This window comes from Perca fluviatilis, chromosome 24 (genome assembly GCF_010015445.1).
Source record: "Perca fluviatilis chromosome 24, GENO_Pfluv_1.0, whole genome shotgun sequence".
Classification (NCBI taxonomy): domain Eukaryota; kingdom Metazoa; phylum Chordata; class Actinopteri; order Perciformes; family Percidae; genus Perca; species Perca fluviatilis.
In genome coordinates, this window is record NC_053135.1 from 9,222,743 (window position 1) to 9,240,191 (window position 17,449).

Below are 17,449 nucleotides of genomic sequence, written 5' to 3' on the forward strand. Positions count from 1 at the left end.
TGTCACCTAAGTGGAATAGACCTTTTTCACGGCAGACATTTTGACTTGATTATTACTATTATTGATGTTGGGTTTCAGATGGAACAAGTCTGGCTCTCTTGATTTTAACGAGCTACTTGTCATTATTTCTCTCAGCCTACGTGTACTCACTGCATCGAGTTTGCTCCCATTCTCAAAGGGTTTGTTGACACGCATTCTTGGAAATGTAGTTTACTTCCATTCCAGCAAAGTCATTTAAAGCTACTCTGGCAAAGTAGAAAGAAATTCACACGGCTTCATTGTAAAACAACTTGATTAGATCTGGAAAGGAGCATCGGTTAATCAAAATAAAGCAATGTTTACTGAGTTTGCTGTGTAATATACTATAATAGGATATGTGTGGGTGGGTGTTTGCTTGCCTCTATTAAAATTGAGTAAAATAAGGATGCATGTGTCTACTGTGGGCCACATGCATTCCAACATTTAATAGCTGTGCCTGAGGTACTGTGTATGTGCGAGAATCCTCACAGACCCAGTGTTTATCTCTCTTTCTGCTTCACGCATGTTATTGTATATGGCTTTCATGTATGTCATGATAATCGCTTTGGCTCTGCAACACACACACACACACACACACACACACACACACACACACACACACACAGTCTTCCCAGCGAGTCTGGTCACGTTGGATACACACGCTGCGTCGTGATTTACAGACGATCACAACATGACAATGTGAGGCGTTCAGCCATTTGTATTTGGCACGGGTATCGGTGTGTTTTTTGTGAGCATGTGTGTTTGTGTGTGTCATGGAAATGAGACAAAGGGGTCACATTATTCAGCAGTAGTTGACATGCGGGCCCCCCTCAGGTCCATATCAATTTCCCCCACAGACGCAGCCGGAAAAATAAGGCGATTTGTTTCCTAGAATACTAATCACAGTCAGGTGGGACAGAGAGAAACCTGTATGTTAAGTAAACACACCGTGAGCCATTCAAGGTGTTTTTCTTCATCCTGGGGCACGGGGTCCTCCAAAAGAGCACGTTGGTGCTGTGTTTGAAGGACTGGATTTCAAACCCCCGTGTGCTTTTGAAATGTATGCTTTTCCCAAGTTTGCTCTCGTGCTCTAGTGTTTGACAGTGTAGTTGTCGTAGTCTCTTTTGGCTGACAGTGTGAATGTAATCTGTATTGAGTTGTACAAACCCAGGTTCTTTAGTAGTACATTAAGCAAAGATGTTCTGTAACAACAGGGGACAACTCTTCAAACATGAAACGGTCCGTTCACTCAAATTGTAACAGTTAGGGGTACACGATTCCGAAAATGTCACGATTCGATTCTATATATCGATTTTCGGGCTCAAGATTCGATTCAAAATCGATTTTCGAATCAAAAACAATTCTCGATTTAAAAAAAAAAAAAAAAAAAAAAAGATTCACAGTATGTAAATGTAGTTACTTTTCCCATGTGATTGCAGTAGACCTACAATTTAAATTTTTTTTTAAAATATGAATCGATTTTTGGAATTCTATGAATCGATTTCGAATCGGTAGAGCTTGAATCGTGATTTGAATGTGAATCGTTGTTTTTTTGCACACCCCTAGTAACCGTATCCGTTGCCTTGTATCCTAATTCCAGCTTGTCAGAAAGTGGATGTTTGCTTAAGTAATGGCATCAGTGTAGATTTGCCATCAGCATTTAAACAGGCTGACAGGCTTTTTCTCACCTCAGTTTGACCCATCAGCTGTCAGCTACCCTTTCAGTCTGCATGGACCTGGGTCCATTTAACACTTATCAGTTTTAATTTTCCATTTAAAGAATCATGTTTGTGAAGCAAATTTTTTATTTTTTTTTTATTTATCAGATCTTTGGCTAGGAAGATGTTGGACTTTTCAGTGAGGAATACCACTAGCAGGTGTAAATGCAAAGTCCCTTGATTGGATGTCACCTGATTGGTTGAAGGTTATGGGTTACAATGGGATCAATGCAAAGTCTTCATCACAGCTGAAAGACAGTGCCTCAAAGATCCATTTTTCTATACTTCAGCTTGTTCCAAATGAAGCAATACGTGATTCATTTTGTTGCTACTTTGTGTTTGATTGAGTGATGAGTGGAAACAGCAGGGCGGCCTTCATCTGCATCCCTCCCTGCCTGTGTCAGCCGTAAAAAAATAAACTCCCGGAAAGCAAATCATCATCACCCCTTCACATATTAAAATAAGTTGTTGTTCCAGACGTATAAATCTGTGTGTGTGTGTGTGTGTGTGTGTGTGTTTGCGCACATCACATTACGCTCTGAGACTTCTTTGATTGATGCTGTCAGCGAGTTTGGAGAAAGAGACGGAGGCTCGGGAGGGATGGAGATAAGGAGGGGAAGAGGAAAGCAGATAAAGAAGAGAGAAAGAGCCCAAGAAGCATCCATCAAGCGGCCAATCAGATTGTTTTCCCAGCGTTCGGTCTTTTCTTTTCTCTCTCTTCTCTGCATCTGCCAGCCCCTTCAATTCTTCATCTTTTCTTTCACTCACTCACTCTCTAATGCTCTCTCGCACGCACGCACGCGCGCACACACACACACACACGAAGGCAGCAGACGAATCTCCTTTGCATGGCGTCGACCAGGTTTCATGAGGATATTGAATCACGGGAGGTTGAGGTGAGAGGCACCGTCACAGCGTGATGGATGATACATATTTTGCCGCCTCCTCTGTGCTTATTGTTTACACACTTAAAAGCACACACACACACACCCAGCCTCCATGCTTCTTTTTTGTTAATTGACGTCCTCCACTCGTCTGTTGTTTTCTATCCATCCTTCGTTCCACTGCGGTTATTGCTTTTCATTAAGTGGTCATTTCCTTCTCCAGGACCGTCTAATGAGAGTGTCACGCCGCCACGCGTCCATTTATCAAACCACGTATGATGGCACGGCCCCGCAAGTCAACACACACACACACACACACACACACACACACACACACACACACACACACACACACACACACACACACACACACACACACACACACACACACACACTCTTTCGCTCTATCTGCCATCATGTTCCTGTCTCAATTAGGATTGTTTGTCGTTCCTCTGCCCTCCATCCCCTGTTCATTTGGCGCCCTTGTCTCTTCCCATCGTCTCATTGTGGCAGCCATGTCATTGTGTTTGACAGCTTTTCATTCTCGTGTCAGATCTCATTTGACTGCTAATTTCATACATGCACACCTCACCTCGCCTTGCCACGGTGCTTTGTCAACACCTCTAAACCGGTCAGATCATTTTTTCCTTCGTTCAAAACGAAGAAAGTTATTGTGTGGCTGAAGTGGCAGCTGCTGTTGTGTTATGCGCTGTACGAGCTGTGAATCCAGCTCAGTTCGCTTGCACACGCACACACACACACACGCACGCACATCGCACACTTGGCAGAATGAACCTGGTTGCATCCCCACTGTTGGCAAGATAAATCACATAAAAGCCTCTCTGTGATCATGGCACAGTGGAGACGCTACATAACCTGTTTCCAGCTTGTTCGTATGCCAGAAATCTCCTCGTTTCGACTGTCACACTCATCTTGAGGAAGGCTGGTTGATTTCAGATTGTGTGCACGCTATGTTTAGTATCTGACAATATTTAGGACACAGTTTGACTCTCTTGTGTGTCTCTTGCAGCTGGTATCGGTGTTTGACGTGCGGCGCGGGAGGACAGACAGTCCCAGAGAGACCATGTCCAACGGCTACTCCAGTGCCGCCCCCAGCCCTGAACCTCTCCAATACTGTCCCCACCTGGAGTACCAGGAGCCAATCAGAGGCGAGATTGAAGTCAACGAGGCCGTCCTCAAAGCCAGTATGTCAGAATTGTGGACATGTTTTCTTGTGAATTTGTTCAGACCAAGGTTTTTTTTTTTTTTTTTAAATCCTTAGGTAGGTGGAAATATTATGTTGTGTAGAACAAGAGAGATGTTTTAGTTTTAAATGTAAGAGAAGTTGCTGCGGATATCTCAAACACCCGACAAACTAAAGCAATGCTCAATCAACACTTTTCCATTTTCTTTTTTTGCGCGTGTGACAGTGTATAGTGGTGAGGCAGCAGGAGGTGTGTGTTCATGTAGGCGTGTGACTATGTGGGTGAGGAAGCCAGAAAGTACATTTATGGAACAGCTGTAAGCCGAGACTGCCGTGTAAAGAGAGATGTTTGCCCGTAACGTGATGGCGTGTGAAAACAGATGCAGCGTTGACGCAGCGTTCTCTCCTGCTGTCCTCGCTGAACGTTCTTTACTTAGTTTGTTCTTGTTTTCACACGTTGCTCAGACTAGAGCCACCAATGTAGCGATTCAGGGTATTTTTTTTGCCACTCCTCACCTCTGTCCTGCCACTGCTTTATATTTTGTTAAGGGGAAGTCTATTAAGGCATTTAATTGTCCAACATGACATTAATCTTTGTCACGTCTTTATTCTTCCTATACTGACAAAAATGTTCCTCTGAGCACCATTAAGGTGATGGATATACTCTGATTCTGCTTCTGACAGTAAATATCTTACTTACGTAACTCATTATGTTGTTGACATTTCGTAGTATGACCACTAATATGCACATTGAGTGTGTGACCCCCATAAGCACACTCGCACTTATTCTAAGCCTCCTGTTGGAGACTTCACGTCACGTATATGTATACACTTACAATAATGTAGTGCTGTGCAGCCAATCGCGTCTCTCTGGAATGCAGTTTATGAAGTAGTTCAGTGATAAATAAAGTGTTTTTATCTCTGTTGTCTACATACATATGTACAAGTCCTGCAGGGAAATTATTTTCTTGTGAAGTCAGAGGTTAGGGTTAGCTAAAAAAAGAAAAGAAAATGGTTCAGTGAGTTGATCAAGGTCTCTTCCATAAGGCAGGTAGTAAAAGGTAAGTGAGAATGACACTTTGACAAACAGCGTATGTGCACATGATGATTTTAAAAATGCTGCTTCTAAATGAGCAAGAAATGGCAGTTTTACTTTATTTTTTTGCAGTCAGGAAATAAAGTGAACAAGTTACTGGGTCATGGTGCATCTCCAGTGGGAAACATCATCACAAGACTAGTCAGTCAGAAGCCTAAGGGAGCCTCTGGGGAAATATCTGCTCTGTCTGGGCTACAGTCTGTTCAGGCTTTAGATACATTTGACTGTAAATAATCTAGAGCAGGATTTTTTTTTCTGCACGTATCATTCTTTTCTATTTCAGTGCCTTGTTTTTATTAATTCTTAAATGACAAGAGAAGGTAAAGGACAACATAAAGGATTAAGTGAGCCTGGATAGGACTGTCTAATCACTGGGCCACCCAGTCACCCCTTTCATTTTCCTCGCTCCATCTGTTGGCTATAGAAAAACAGTGAGACTCCACCAAACGCACACATACACACACCTGCCCTTTGCCATCCCTCTCCCTCTCCCTCTGCCCGCATTTGCCCTCTGCCCCCATTATCTGGCCCCTCTCCACTCCAGCCAGTCATTTCTTGCCTACTCTACTATTCAGCTTCAACCACCTGCCATCCAGCTCACCAGCCAGCCCTCTAGAACCTGACCCATCCACCCCCACTCGATACCTTCTCCATCCCCACCCTCTCCTCTGTCTCTGCATGGCTTCCAGCTCTAACTAGATTAGCACTTTAGCCTGTTAGCATGCCCAGGGTCCAGCCGAGCGTGAATGGACTAATTCCAGCCCCCCATCCTGTCTTCAACCCAGTAGGACCCCTTCCTGCTTCCACCCCCCAACCTGCTCTGCAGCCCTGTTGAACCCTGACTAACTTAGTTATGAGGTGACCCTGCGACGCCCCTCGTATAGAGCTAGACTCAAAGCAATAAGGCAGCTTTTGTCATACAGACATATATGCGCGTACACACACACACACACACACACACACACACACACACACACACACACACACACACACACACACACACACACACACAAAACACACACACACACAATTTGACAAAAGAACCCAGCATGCAAGTTAAGCAACCCAGAACCGGTCACCCATCCACTGCTGGGAAGGTCTCAGGCGAGTGTGTGTCTGTGTGTGTTTGCTGTCCCTTTTGATGTAACAAGATTGGTTATTTACTAGGTGTTACATCACATCTACTATGCGGACCATCAGTTTTGTAGTGGCTATTCTATAAGCCTCTAAATAATAATAATAATAATAAAGAGTTAAACAAGATTAGCTAAAAGCAATACAGGCTGTCATGTACAGTATGTAAACACTTTAACTGGGTTATCACAGTCAAATTAAAGTCAACATTAGAGTGAACATAACCTGATAGCTGTATTACTGCGGCACTATCAGAACTTCATTCTGCTCATGTGCCAAAAAAAGCCCTAGTTAACTATATGCAGTGAGGCTTTCGGGATCATAAGATGTGTCACGTAGGCGACAACATCCTGCCTGACAATAACCTACTTATCGACAAATCGTGTAAACTGGGGGAACCAAAAAAATTGGGTCACTCCAAACCATGTGAATGCTTTAATCACACTATCACCTTAATCTGATTTACTCTCAATAATCTGGTTATAGTGTGCATGTAATCGCACTGAGTGGTGGTGGACAGGACAAGACGTAATTCAGTAATCAGTCGGGCTTCAAAGTGTTTGTGTGTCTTGTGATTGGACACTGCCCCAGTGGGATGATTAGACCTGCATTGATCTGCTGCTACACGGACACACACACACACACACCACACACACACTTCTAGGAAGAGAGTCCTTATCGCATCATCCCATGAGCAGCCTCAGCCGGGCTGCTTTATCGATTGGGAGAAAAACAAGACCCCCTGGCCTGTGGCATGAAAACACACACACACACACACACACACACACAGACAAATATAAACACACACACACACACACACACACACACACACACACACACACACACACACACACACACACACACACAGACAAATATAAACACACACACACACACACAGACAAATATAAATACACACAGAAGCACAGTCACCATTTGTGATGAATGTACGTGTAGTACACACATACACACCACACACGCATGCTTGCACACGCAAACTCAAAGACAAACAAAAGCACACACTGATTAGCACCTGTAGCCAAGCACACGCATACACACACACCGAGTCACACACAGCCAAACAAGAAACATGATGCATGCTTGTTTTCATCCTTCCCCGGCAGTGAACTAGCACTGCAGAACTTTCACAGAACTGAAAACAAGAGGAAATTCTTAAAATAAACTTTAGTATTCCCAGAATTGCATAAGGAGCCTAGTTAGGCAGCGAGCCGCAGATGGAGAGTCAGAGGCAGATAAACACAAAACTGGCAACGTTCACAAGGCCTCTTCAGGGTCTCTCCAATTACACAAGTCTCAACGGAAAGATAAGGGAGGATCATAACTTGGGTGTGTTTCAGTGTGTCACCATTTGTTTCTCCGGCCTTGAAGTGGTCACTGAGATGAGTTTGGTGGGTGAAGTGTATTTAAAGTTGCAGGGTACCTTGTGGTTGTGGCTGTACAGTTGGCATCAAATTAGCAAACCTAAAATACATCCAAAGTTATAGTGCTTCCACCTCCTCTCCACCCTTTAGGCAGGCGACTGCACGTTAAAGTCAGAAACATGTCTGTGTTCTTAAAATAAACGGAAATTCTGCTCACAATGCACACAGGGCATGACTAATGTTCCGCTTCTGAGTGTTACAGATGCCACACTGCTTCTTTAAGACCAAGTCTCTCTCCACAACTTCCACAGATTTCATTTTCATCATTTGATCAAAGGCAAAACCTGCTTTGTATCAAACAGGCTGCATTCTATATAGGTATTAACCCACGCTAAAGTCACCTTTTGATTAGTATCTTGTCTTGTTTATAACCGACCGAACAGTGGCTGACCTGTGAGAGTTAAAACGGTCACTCTCATCAATATCCCCGCCCCTCTGTGACACTGCTTGACCCTCCAGAAGTCAACGCAGGTCAGAGTTCAAAGCCAGTGACCCTCAGGTTCCTTCACATGGCCGGGCTCCGGGGGCTCTAAGTGGTGGGAGGATTGATGGAGGCGGATTTGACTGCGCTGGATTTATGGGCCTGACCGCCGGGTAATGAACCCTGACTGTGACCATGAAGCAGCCTTGGCCGCTTCACAGAGTTGCATCATTGCCGTAAAGTATGCATGGTGTCATAACTTGAGGTGCTGTAGCCTTATTTGTAGAGCTCATATCCAAAGTCCATTATAGCCATTTTGGAAATCTTGTTACAATCCATCATTCAATATCTTCAAAATCTATAGCAGGTGCTAATATTTAGTCCAGCTGGCCGTGCAGCAGCGGAGGTATTTTGGTACTTAATGTACCTATTGTCCTTGCAGTTTGAGTTAATGTTGTGCAATTCATCACAGTGTAAGAGTAGATGTAAACTTTTTCCCATATTCCTTCAGTATTATCTCAGCAGACCGGCTCAAAGCAAATGTGCGAGGGTGTATGTGTTTTAAAACCTGATACGTGCTTGCTGTTCGGTGTTTGTGTGTGTATTTTTATCTGCATTCCCATAGATGTATTTTACAGGTGGCTACAGCAGGCAGAGCAACGAACCATCCATTAAGTTTTACTGCTTTCTATACATGGCCCTTCTAATTTTGTAAACTGTTGCATGTGTTGGTCTGGCAAACGTAAAGAAGTCGAAATGCCGTAGTGCTTTGTGAGGTTGCGTTGTTTGAAAAGACGCACTAGTGCACTAACCGATATGCTTAGAAAGTTCTCCCATAAAGCCCATAGCATCCTAAGAGATGATTCAAACTAAAGACTCATTTAATAACACTGCAAAGTGTCTTCAGTGTTTGACCTATTTTAGATACACATAAGATGAATAGATAATCAGATGGAGAAATCAGAAGCCATTGATATGTTGCAGCGCTGTCTGATGTGTTTTATGTCTTTGTCTGATTCCTTCTGATGGCAGCACTGAGAAGATACCTTTTATTTCCCAGATATTTCTGTGTTAAATCAAAGGACGTTTCAATATTGCAAATCATATTGTTCTCTGTGTAGTTTCTGCGTAGTCTTAAGTTCTGCTTTTCTAAATCAGATTAGACCACGTTCTGTTGATTTCCTCGGTAATACAAGACATCAGCAACTGGAAGCTTGAGGAGAACCAGAAGAAGACTTGAGCCCTAATTAAAAGAAGCCAACCTTTTTGAAGCTTTGTGTGCTTTTCGACACCTTTGAATTAGTCGAAGTATAGAGAGAGTGTGAAACACAGGCAGATGGAGGGTGAGACTGGGACTTGCAACTAGTCCAGCAGAGAATGACTGGTAATGTATGCTAATTAATAAAGATTAGGAGTTAGACAAACCTGATCACAACGTGGAGATTGTTTGAGCCATAAAGGATATTTGTACGCGTGTCTGGAATGGTTGGAATGACCATTTTTCATCTGTCTACAATCACAAACCACGCACGCACACACGCACGCACACACGCACACCCCTGCCCGCTCCTTCTTCCCTACTTGTTCTCCTCTGCTCTCTCTATTCTGACCACGTTAGACCAGGACCCTGTCACTGACCCTCCAAAGAGAGATTGATTACAGGAAAGAAGAGAATTTTGTTTGCCTTCCCTTTTCTCCGTGTCTCAGTTTTCTAGCTTTTCGCCCTCCCTCCCACCCTAGTTCACTCCCTCCCTCCCTCCCTCCCTCCTCAATGTCACTATCTCTCGGCTATCTCCTTCCCTTTTTGTTGATCACACACTCTCCCCCGTCTTTATTTTCTCTTCTGTCGAGTTAGATTTGGAAACACCCTGCTATGAGTTTTACATCCGCAAATAACAGTGCGCTCCCCTTTGGGGTGGATATTGAAAGCAAAAGGCGGCACAAAGGTCTAAATTAGATTCTTTTGAAATGTTTTTTATTGTGGATTCAGAGCTGCCCATGTTACCTCTCTCGGCTCATTTGGGCTGCAGGGAAGGGTTGTGGCAAGTGTGTGTGGTTGGGTATATGTGTGTGTTTGGGGGCATGTAGGCAACAGCTGGTCATATGAATATGTGCAGTGTGGGTGTGGGGCTTGGGCGTATTAGCTGAAAGGGTTGGGTGATTGTTGGTCCACTCTAAGGGTTTATGAGTCATCTTGAAATTAATTGCAGCCCTTATCTACTGTATACACGTGTTTAACATACAGGGACGGATTTGTTTGAATTAGATGTTATTTTCTAAACTTTTTTTATCATTTCCTGTGTCCATTTTCGTCAGAATTCCCATTAGCCAACAGACACACTAAATGTGCATTTTTGAGTGCTTTGGTGTCAACTGGTTTTGGAGAGCTCAGAGAGCCTCAGGGGTTTGTCTAACCCTCTGATTCTCCCTGATGCTTATTTGAACAAGATGCCGGCCTGGCCAGCTGCTCGGTGTGAAAGTTGCCAAAAGACAAAAGAAAACTTTTGTTTCCCTCGTCTCTCGCCTCATTCCCTCTTTTCTGTCCACCTACTCTGATTATCCTCATGCGTTTGGAGTTTGACAAAATCAATTATGAGATGGCTTCTTTGCAACCGTTAAACAATTGTTAATTAAACAAATAAAACCCATTACAGTGTCGTGCAAGTGAACACGTGACTGAACTGCCTGCATTCACTCTTTCTGTGTCCCTTAACTGTATCTGTATCTGTGTCCACCCAGGCACAGCTCTGTTGGTGAGGAGCAGCAGTGATTCGGCTGTTGCCCCGTCCCATGTGATGAGAGCCACGCCCTCACCTGATGACCACAGCAACAGGTCTTCTGAAGCGGTAAGCAGTGGCCTCGCTTAGTTTACAGGAGTAGAAAAAAAAGCGGTTTTATAGTTTTTAGAGACTAAGGTTTGGTAATAATAAGAACTTTTATTTCAAAACCAAGTTACAAAGTACTGACTAGTTACTAGCCGGCTAAAGATGCTAATTATGTAAATCAGCCTGGTAGATCAATTCATATTTGAGATTTCGTCCTCTGTTTAATAGCTCTTGGAGGAAAATAACCGAGAAAGAGGCAAACACTGGACAAAACGTTCAATTTCCAGCGGCTGAACTCCTGCCGTTCAACCTAGTTGTTCAAAAGGTGAAACGTGTTTTAACTGAAACAGTTCCAGTTTTGGAAAATTATTAAATAACGTTTCCATTATTTCTCTGGCGTGTGTCGTTCTCTCATTGAAGACAGAGTGAATTTTCCTCTTAAGGTCCTGCTCCAAGCCCCAGGCTGCACTTTGAAAGGGTCGGCTTTTCAAGTGCCCTCCTCTTTTCCCCCCCCCCAAACAGACCACCATTAAGGAGGACTCGGTGTGCTGCCTTTTAGTTGTCCCTCTGTGTGGGAGTGTGTGTGGTGGGCAGGACAGAGGCTGTGTGAGGTCACAGTGGCACGTGTGTTTGTGTGTGTGCATGTGAGGGGTAACTCAGGTAGAGAGAGAGTCCTGTTGTTTACCCCCGCTACCTTCGACACAACGGTGACTAAGCAGAACCCAGGCATCATCAGGCGCCGAGTAAACCCAATGACGAAGCCCATATTTCAGGCCTGATACTCCTCAAACAGCCCATTATAGATGATTTAAAATAACTGTTAGCTTTACAATGTTTCCAAGGCACTTCTACTTTATTATATGGCGAATAAAGAAGAGACAATGCGTATGAGTTTCATTTTTAAAAGCTCCTGAGACCCATTATCACAATGTGTAACATATAATAAAGAGGTCACAAGAGATCATTTTCCACAATGTTAATTAAGTTAATTAAAAATGGTTCCCAGGCACACCAGAGGAGAACAAAGAAGATTTGTTGCCTTGCAGAGTGTGAGGGTCCGAGCGTGTTTTTATGTGTGTGTGAAAGGCTTGGAGGCCGTCACAGCTCTTGGGCATATTGAGCCCTGGGCCTGATGGACTTCCATAGATCAATACGCTATCACTTCATCCACTGTACCGCTCCTCTGCATCCCCCCCCCCATCTCCACACACTCACTTACTTAAACACACATAGACTTCCAAGTAACACACACACTTCTGTCCCTTCTTCAAGGAGTTATTGAAAGCTAGATAAAGTGTAATTAAGGCTGATACAGTGATAAATATGCGCCCTGCCCCTTTAATTGATTTTACTGCCTGCTATGTTGGAGGCCAAGGTTGGCCCACTTCTCTCCGTCTTCGATTCACATGTAGTCTACACAGTAACTGATTTTAGTCTTTTAAGCCCTTTAAGTAATTTGGACTTCCTGCCATGTTCGAAGCGAATAAACGAGACCGTTTAATGTTAGGTGCTAACAGCAGTACCTAGTGAATTCTTGGACTCTTCTTTCCTCCATCATTTCCTAATGCTCGTTATGTTCCTTCATGCGCTCTTTCTCTCCTGCTCCCTCACTCTGTCTCCCACATTTTGGCTGATTTTCAACACCTCGAGGTGCAGTGATGCAATACCTGTTAACACAGCAGAAAAGTCGGACTTTAATATGTTACACTCTGTCCGGTGGTGATGTTTCCTTCTGTCCTGATGTAAAAAGCTGACACCTGAGTTAACTAAACTAAATTCTGTCTGTCTGTCCAGTGTGTGTTTGTCACGTTGGCAGCCGGATTTTTTTTGTGTGTGTGTGTGTGTCTTTCCGTCCCTTGAGGATTGTAAGTTTGTGTTTTCTCAGGGAACGCAGGTGAAAGAATGTGACCATGGCAGCCAGTTGATGTGATGGATATGATGAAGGTCAAGGAGCACTTGCTAGCATACTGAGGCTGTGATCCTGCAGTGCATATACATACAAACACTCTTTCTTTACACACACAAACGCTGTTTCTCAACCGCCTGACGTGTAGCAGACGGCTACAGCACCCAGAGGAAATGCACAAAAGAAACACACACCTCATTACTCATCCGTCTGAAAACGCACACTAACACACTCGCACACCTCATCTCTCATGTGTCTGCTGCACACCGCCCCGTCACTCACACAGCACACAAAACATAAAAAAACATGTATGGCAGTGTGCAACAATAACAGCGCAGACAACCTGTTAGTTGTGCACAGATGGGTTTCCAGACAGGTTTCACAAATTATTTGAGCTTTCATCCTGGGACCACGAAGCCTACCACATTGAAATCACTCAGTGATGTATAACACAAAATGTACACGTGCTAACTTCCGCTACAAAACTGCATTTGAAACAGTTTAAATGTCTCATATTTAAACTGTTGTAGCTTAGGTTAAATCACTGAAATAAGTCAAAGTAGCAGCTAAAGTGAAAGTGGTGATAGCAGTTGAAGTGTAAGCCCAAAGAGTCAGCACTGAACAGTGTTAAAAACTAATTTTTTAACTATAGTGTAAGCGTTAAAATGAGTATAAAGTGTCGGCTAAAATAAGTTATTGTCAGTTCAAGTGTGAGTTGAAGAAGTTGAAGTTCCAGCTGACATGTGAGCACAGATGGGGGTCCGTGTCAGTTGAAGCAGTAGCAGTAGTCCCACTAGTAGAGCTGGCTATTGTTATGGTGTTCTTCAACACTACAGCTAATACACTACCTGAATTTTAGCACATTCCATTCCATTGTGAAATAGAGTGAATGAAAGCATCCATGATAATGATTAATACTACTACTAATAATAATCATCATAAAGAAAAGTAAAAGTGTAGCACAGTAATAACTAATCACATCTATACAATGCCTCAATGGGATTTACTCTAAGGTTTAAGGTTTTACCGACGTACTCGGCACTATTGTTGCTTCTTTGTGCGTTGATAATACGAGCAGTGAGCTGGGCGAGCTGATTGGCTGAGAAACAGCAGGGTGCCCAAAGAGGGAAGCTGCTGTTTTTATGTCTAGAAAACAGGAGCGCTATCAATCAGGGATTAGATTCAGACTGGGCATTACGGCGTGATCCCTTAATGTTGTAATGCATTAAAAATGGCAGGTTTGTGTATGCGTGGGTGTGCATTCCAACATGCCATATCTTAATAAATATATATATATATATATATATATATATATATATATACACATACATACATACATACATACATACATACATACATACATACATACATCATATATACAGACTTCACAATCATATAGTTGTAGTGAAGCAAACATACAAGGTGTTTTTTTTATGTTATTGTACCACATGAGTGTACTGTAGTAGCTCAGTTACAAGGGACAGTAAACCTGGATGTGCAAGTGTGTATACATGTGTTCACCTGCCAACCTTGTGTTCCTAAAGGCTATGCGCCAGAAACGTTCTCTGTGGTTAGCGTGTGTGTATGTGCTGAAGGAGGAGAAACCTGTCCGTGGTAGCTAATGGCGTTGCGGGAAGATGCACAGCAACAATGGAACCTCCAGCCCGTCTTTTTTTCTCCCGCCAGCACACATGGCCCTCATTGTGCGGTAAACTCACACTGCCCAGATAAGTGGGTCACTATCTGTACAGGCAGTATATCAGGCAGTATATTTGTGTGTGTGTGTGTGTGTGTGGTGTGTGTGTGTTCGTGTTCATAAATACACAATTGTTATGTTTTCGGCTCTGCAGAGTCGATATGTGTAGGTAATGTTTGCACGAAATGTATGCATGGGCCTGTGTGCCTGTTATTAAGCATGTATTTACTCTGTGTGTGACAGAGGGTCCACTGGGGAGTTGGGTGTGGTGGGGGAGTTGCTAAGGAGCGGGCTGGTGGGCGGGAGCTTTTTAGCCATCAGTACTGGTGCCACAATGAAAGTGACAAGGCAGAAGGACCTAATTGCACCCCTCTTGTCTTTAACGATTTGGGGCATATTCTCTCTCCCACTCCTCGAGCGTGTTTGAGCGTCTCGCAACAGTTTGACGCCGTCATTTTCTTTCCTTCTTCCCGCATTTCTTGCTTTTTATTCGTTTGCCCCGGGGTTGTTGATTTTGTCGACTTAAAAATAGAGCCTCGCCTGACACAGGGCAGGGATGGAGGCAGGGGAAGGGAGGGAGGGAGAGGTGGGCAGATAGAAATATACATAGAGCGAAGGAAGGACAGCGGCGCGGGGTAGGGAGCTCAACGTCCGGCGGTCGTTCTCTCTCCGCTGTCTGCAGAGGTGATTGATGGCGGCGTTAGATTGTTTCGCTAATTGGCGACGGGCCTCCTCGTATTCTCTGACTGGCTACTGTTTGTTTAGTGTGTGTCTGTAAATGGAAACCCTCCTAATTTGTCACTGTGGCTGATCTCATGTTGACTGAATGGGTCTGTTTGTGTGTGTTTTTTCTTAACAGGAAATCAACAATGTTCTGAAAGGAGCGTTGGACCAACTGCGCACCGACGACCCACCTGCTAAGATGAGCTTAGTTAACTTCAGGTAAGAGTGCAGGTGTGTTTCTGTTTGTTTTTTGGTAGAGATGGTCCGATACCATTTTTTTGCTTCCCGATTCTGATACCTGAACTTGCGTATCGGCCGATACCGAGTACTGATCCGATCCCAGTGTGTCGTATATTTTGTTATGTTTTAACAACTGTATACTACTATCCCTGTATGGATGTGATGTGATTTCTATCTTTGTTGTCGGTCTGGCTCAGGTTAAACTCTTTGTGAAACACAAGTCAGTTACAACGGAAAAAGAACATAAATAAACTACTTTAACGTAGAATTTCTTTAGGTCTTTATTACGTGATATCGGATTGGTGCATAAACTCCAGTACTTCCCGATAGCGATACCAGCGTTTTCGGCAGTATCGGAGCCGATACCGATACTGGTATCGGTATCTGACCATCTCTAGTTTATGGACGTCCTAGTGGCAGCAGACAGATCATGCTGTAGCTCAGTACGGTTAAGTGTTGGAGACTGGGATTAATAATCCAGTCTTTGTTTGACAGCGTGACACTCTGACTGGATTAAACAGAGTGTGTGGGTGTGGGTGGGTGTGTGGCTGGGTGGAGGGCGGTCTCTCATCTGTATGTGGTGGAGAAAGGGTGAGTTTTGAACAGGAGTTGTTTTCGTCGTAAGTCGTTTCACTCTTACTGTGAAAGTGGTCTGCGTGATGATGCGGTAACGTAACTTGTATGGCAGATTTGAGAAAGGTGTAAAATACAAGCCCAAAATCCTGTTTAAAGCAGTTGCGAACAGTTCTGTTTTTGGACTAGATGAGGCAAGGTTAGGGACATTAACATGTTAAGTAGTAGGGCCGCTGCACCTAATGATCTTTCTTATTGATGAATATGTCACTTTTTCTTTTGGTTAATCAAACTCTGTCAGTCCCACTGGGACGCTGGCGTTCCGCCCACTGTTTGAGTGAAGCTGACACGTGAACCAATTCGTATATATCTCACTGTCAATCTGCATTACTAATTATATTCATTGTGAACAAAATGAGATATAGTGTTTGGTTGTAACCCCTCCCTGTGTGGAATGTTGTGGCGACCCCAGCAGCATTTGCATAACAAACATCAAGTGTAGTTCCTATGTCCCACTCTCCTGAAGTAGGGGAAGGGGCTGTAAAGAATACCTTATTGCGATAATATTCGTCTTAATTATAGGTTATGATTAGAGGTGTGAATCTGATCTCCCGATTCGATTACGATTATCACGTCTTCGATTCGATATCTCGATGCATCAAATAAATGTTTCTATTAAAGCCATGTAGGATATTTAATCCATAGCTTTTCAACCTTCAAAAACAAAACATTCTGCAGTGCTCTAATACAAAATCAATTGGATACATAAAACTACAGCACTGAGCACATGGCACTTCCTGAATGTGCAAAACATAACAGAATATGTAAACGGAAATGTTGTTAGGCCTACATTACATTTTAAACAGAAATAACCGATTATGAGCCTGCTGATTATCGATGCAGCATCGACGTGGACATATGATACTGTTGTAATTATTTGACATCCAGTGAGTTGACCTTTGACCCCCCCCACCCCCCTTTGAAGTCTTCAACTTGCTTGTCTTGTCTGACCGACCCAAATATATTCATTTAAATGGCTGTAAACAGTAAAATGCAGCCATTTAAACCATCAATAGCTTAACAAAATTGCTTAATGCTCAATTTGTTTGCCAATCAACCGCTCAATTAATCAGCGAATCACTTCAGCACTAGTAAAGAGTGTTCTTTTACATCTCCCTGACGTAATTTATTTGACATATGAGCTCAGAAAAAGAGCAGAGTGCTTCCGTTTGGATCAACAGCATCAGCGTTGCTGCAGCAGCGCTACTGGCTGACCTGTTCAAGCTACACTCAATGAGTGTAATACAGTGTAATACACATCAATACGTGGGTGAGCACAGACTTCTCACAATGGCAACATCGACCTTTGTTTTCCCCCGCGGACCCCTGGCACGGTGGGAGTTTTATCTTCATGTCTCCAGGCTGTCACTCACGCAGTAACTACAGTATGGCGACGATGAACCCCTCCATCACAAGCCTTCACCCCATCTCGCCCAAGCCAGCCTGTGACGAAAGTAAAAGATCATTTCGCAGCATCGTCTGCAGCCGAGCGATTTCCCGATTCAAAGCGAT

At 43.6% G+C, this 17,449-nt stretch overlaps 1 protein-coding gene across 3 annotated transcripts in view; it reads left to right on the forward strand.

Annotated features, from left to right (window-relative positions):
- Positions 1-17,449, forward strand: part of pard3ba (par-3 family cell polarity regulator beta a) — a 143,896-nt gene that overhangs the window by 25,225 nt on the left and 101,222 nt on the right. For 2 of the 3 annotated variants that reach the window (XM_039793245.1, XM_039793246.1), the window contains exons 3-5: positions 3,651-3,825; positions 10,654-10,760; positions 15,201-15,283. In XM_039793245.1, coding sequence (XP_039649179.1) covers positions 3,651-3,825; positions 10,654-10,760; positions 15,201-15,283 — 365 coding nt within the window. Of the gene's footprint in view, positions 1-3,650; positions 3,826-10,653; positions 10,761-14,948; positions 15,026-15,200; positions 15,284-17,449 lie in introns of those variants that run through there. The other variant, XM_039793247.1, reaches the window with a different exon arrangement.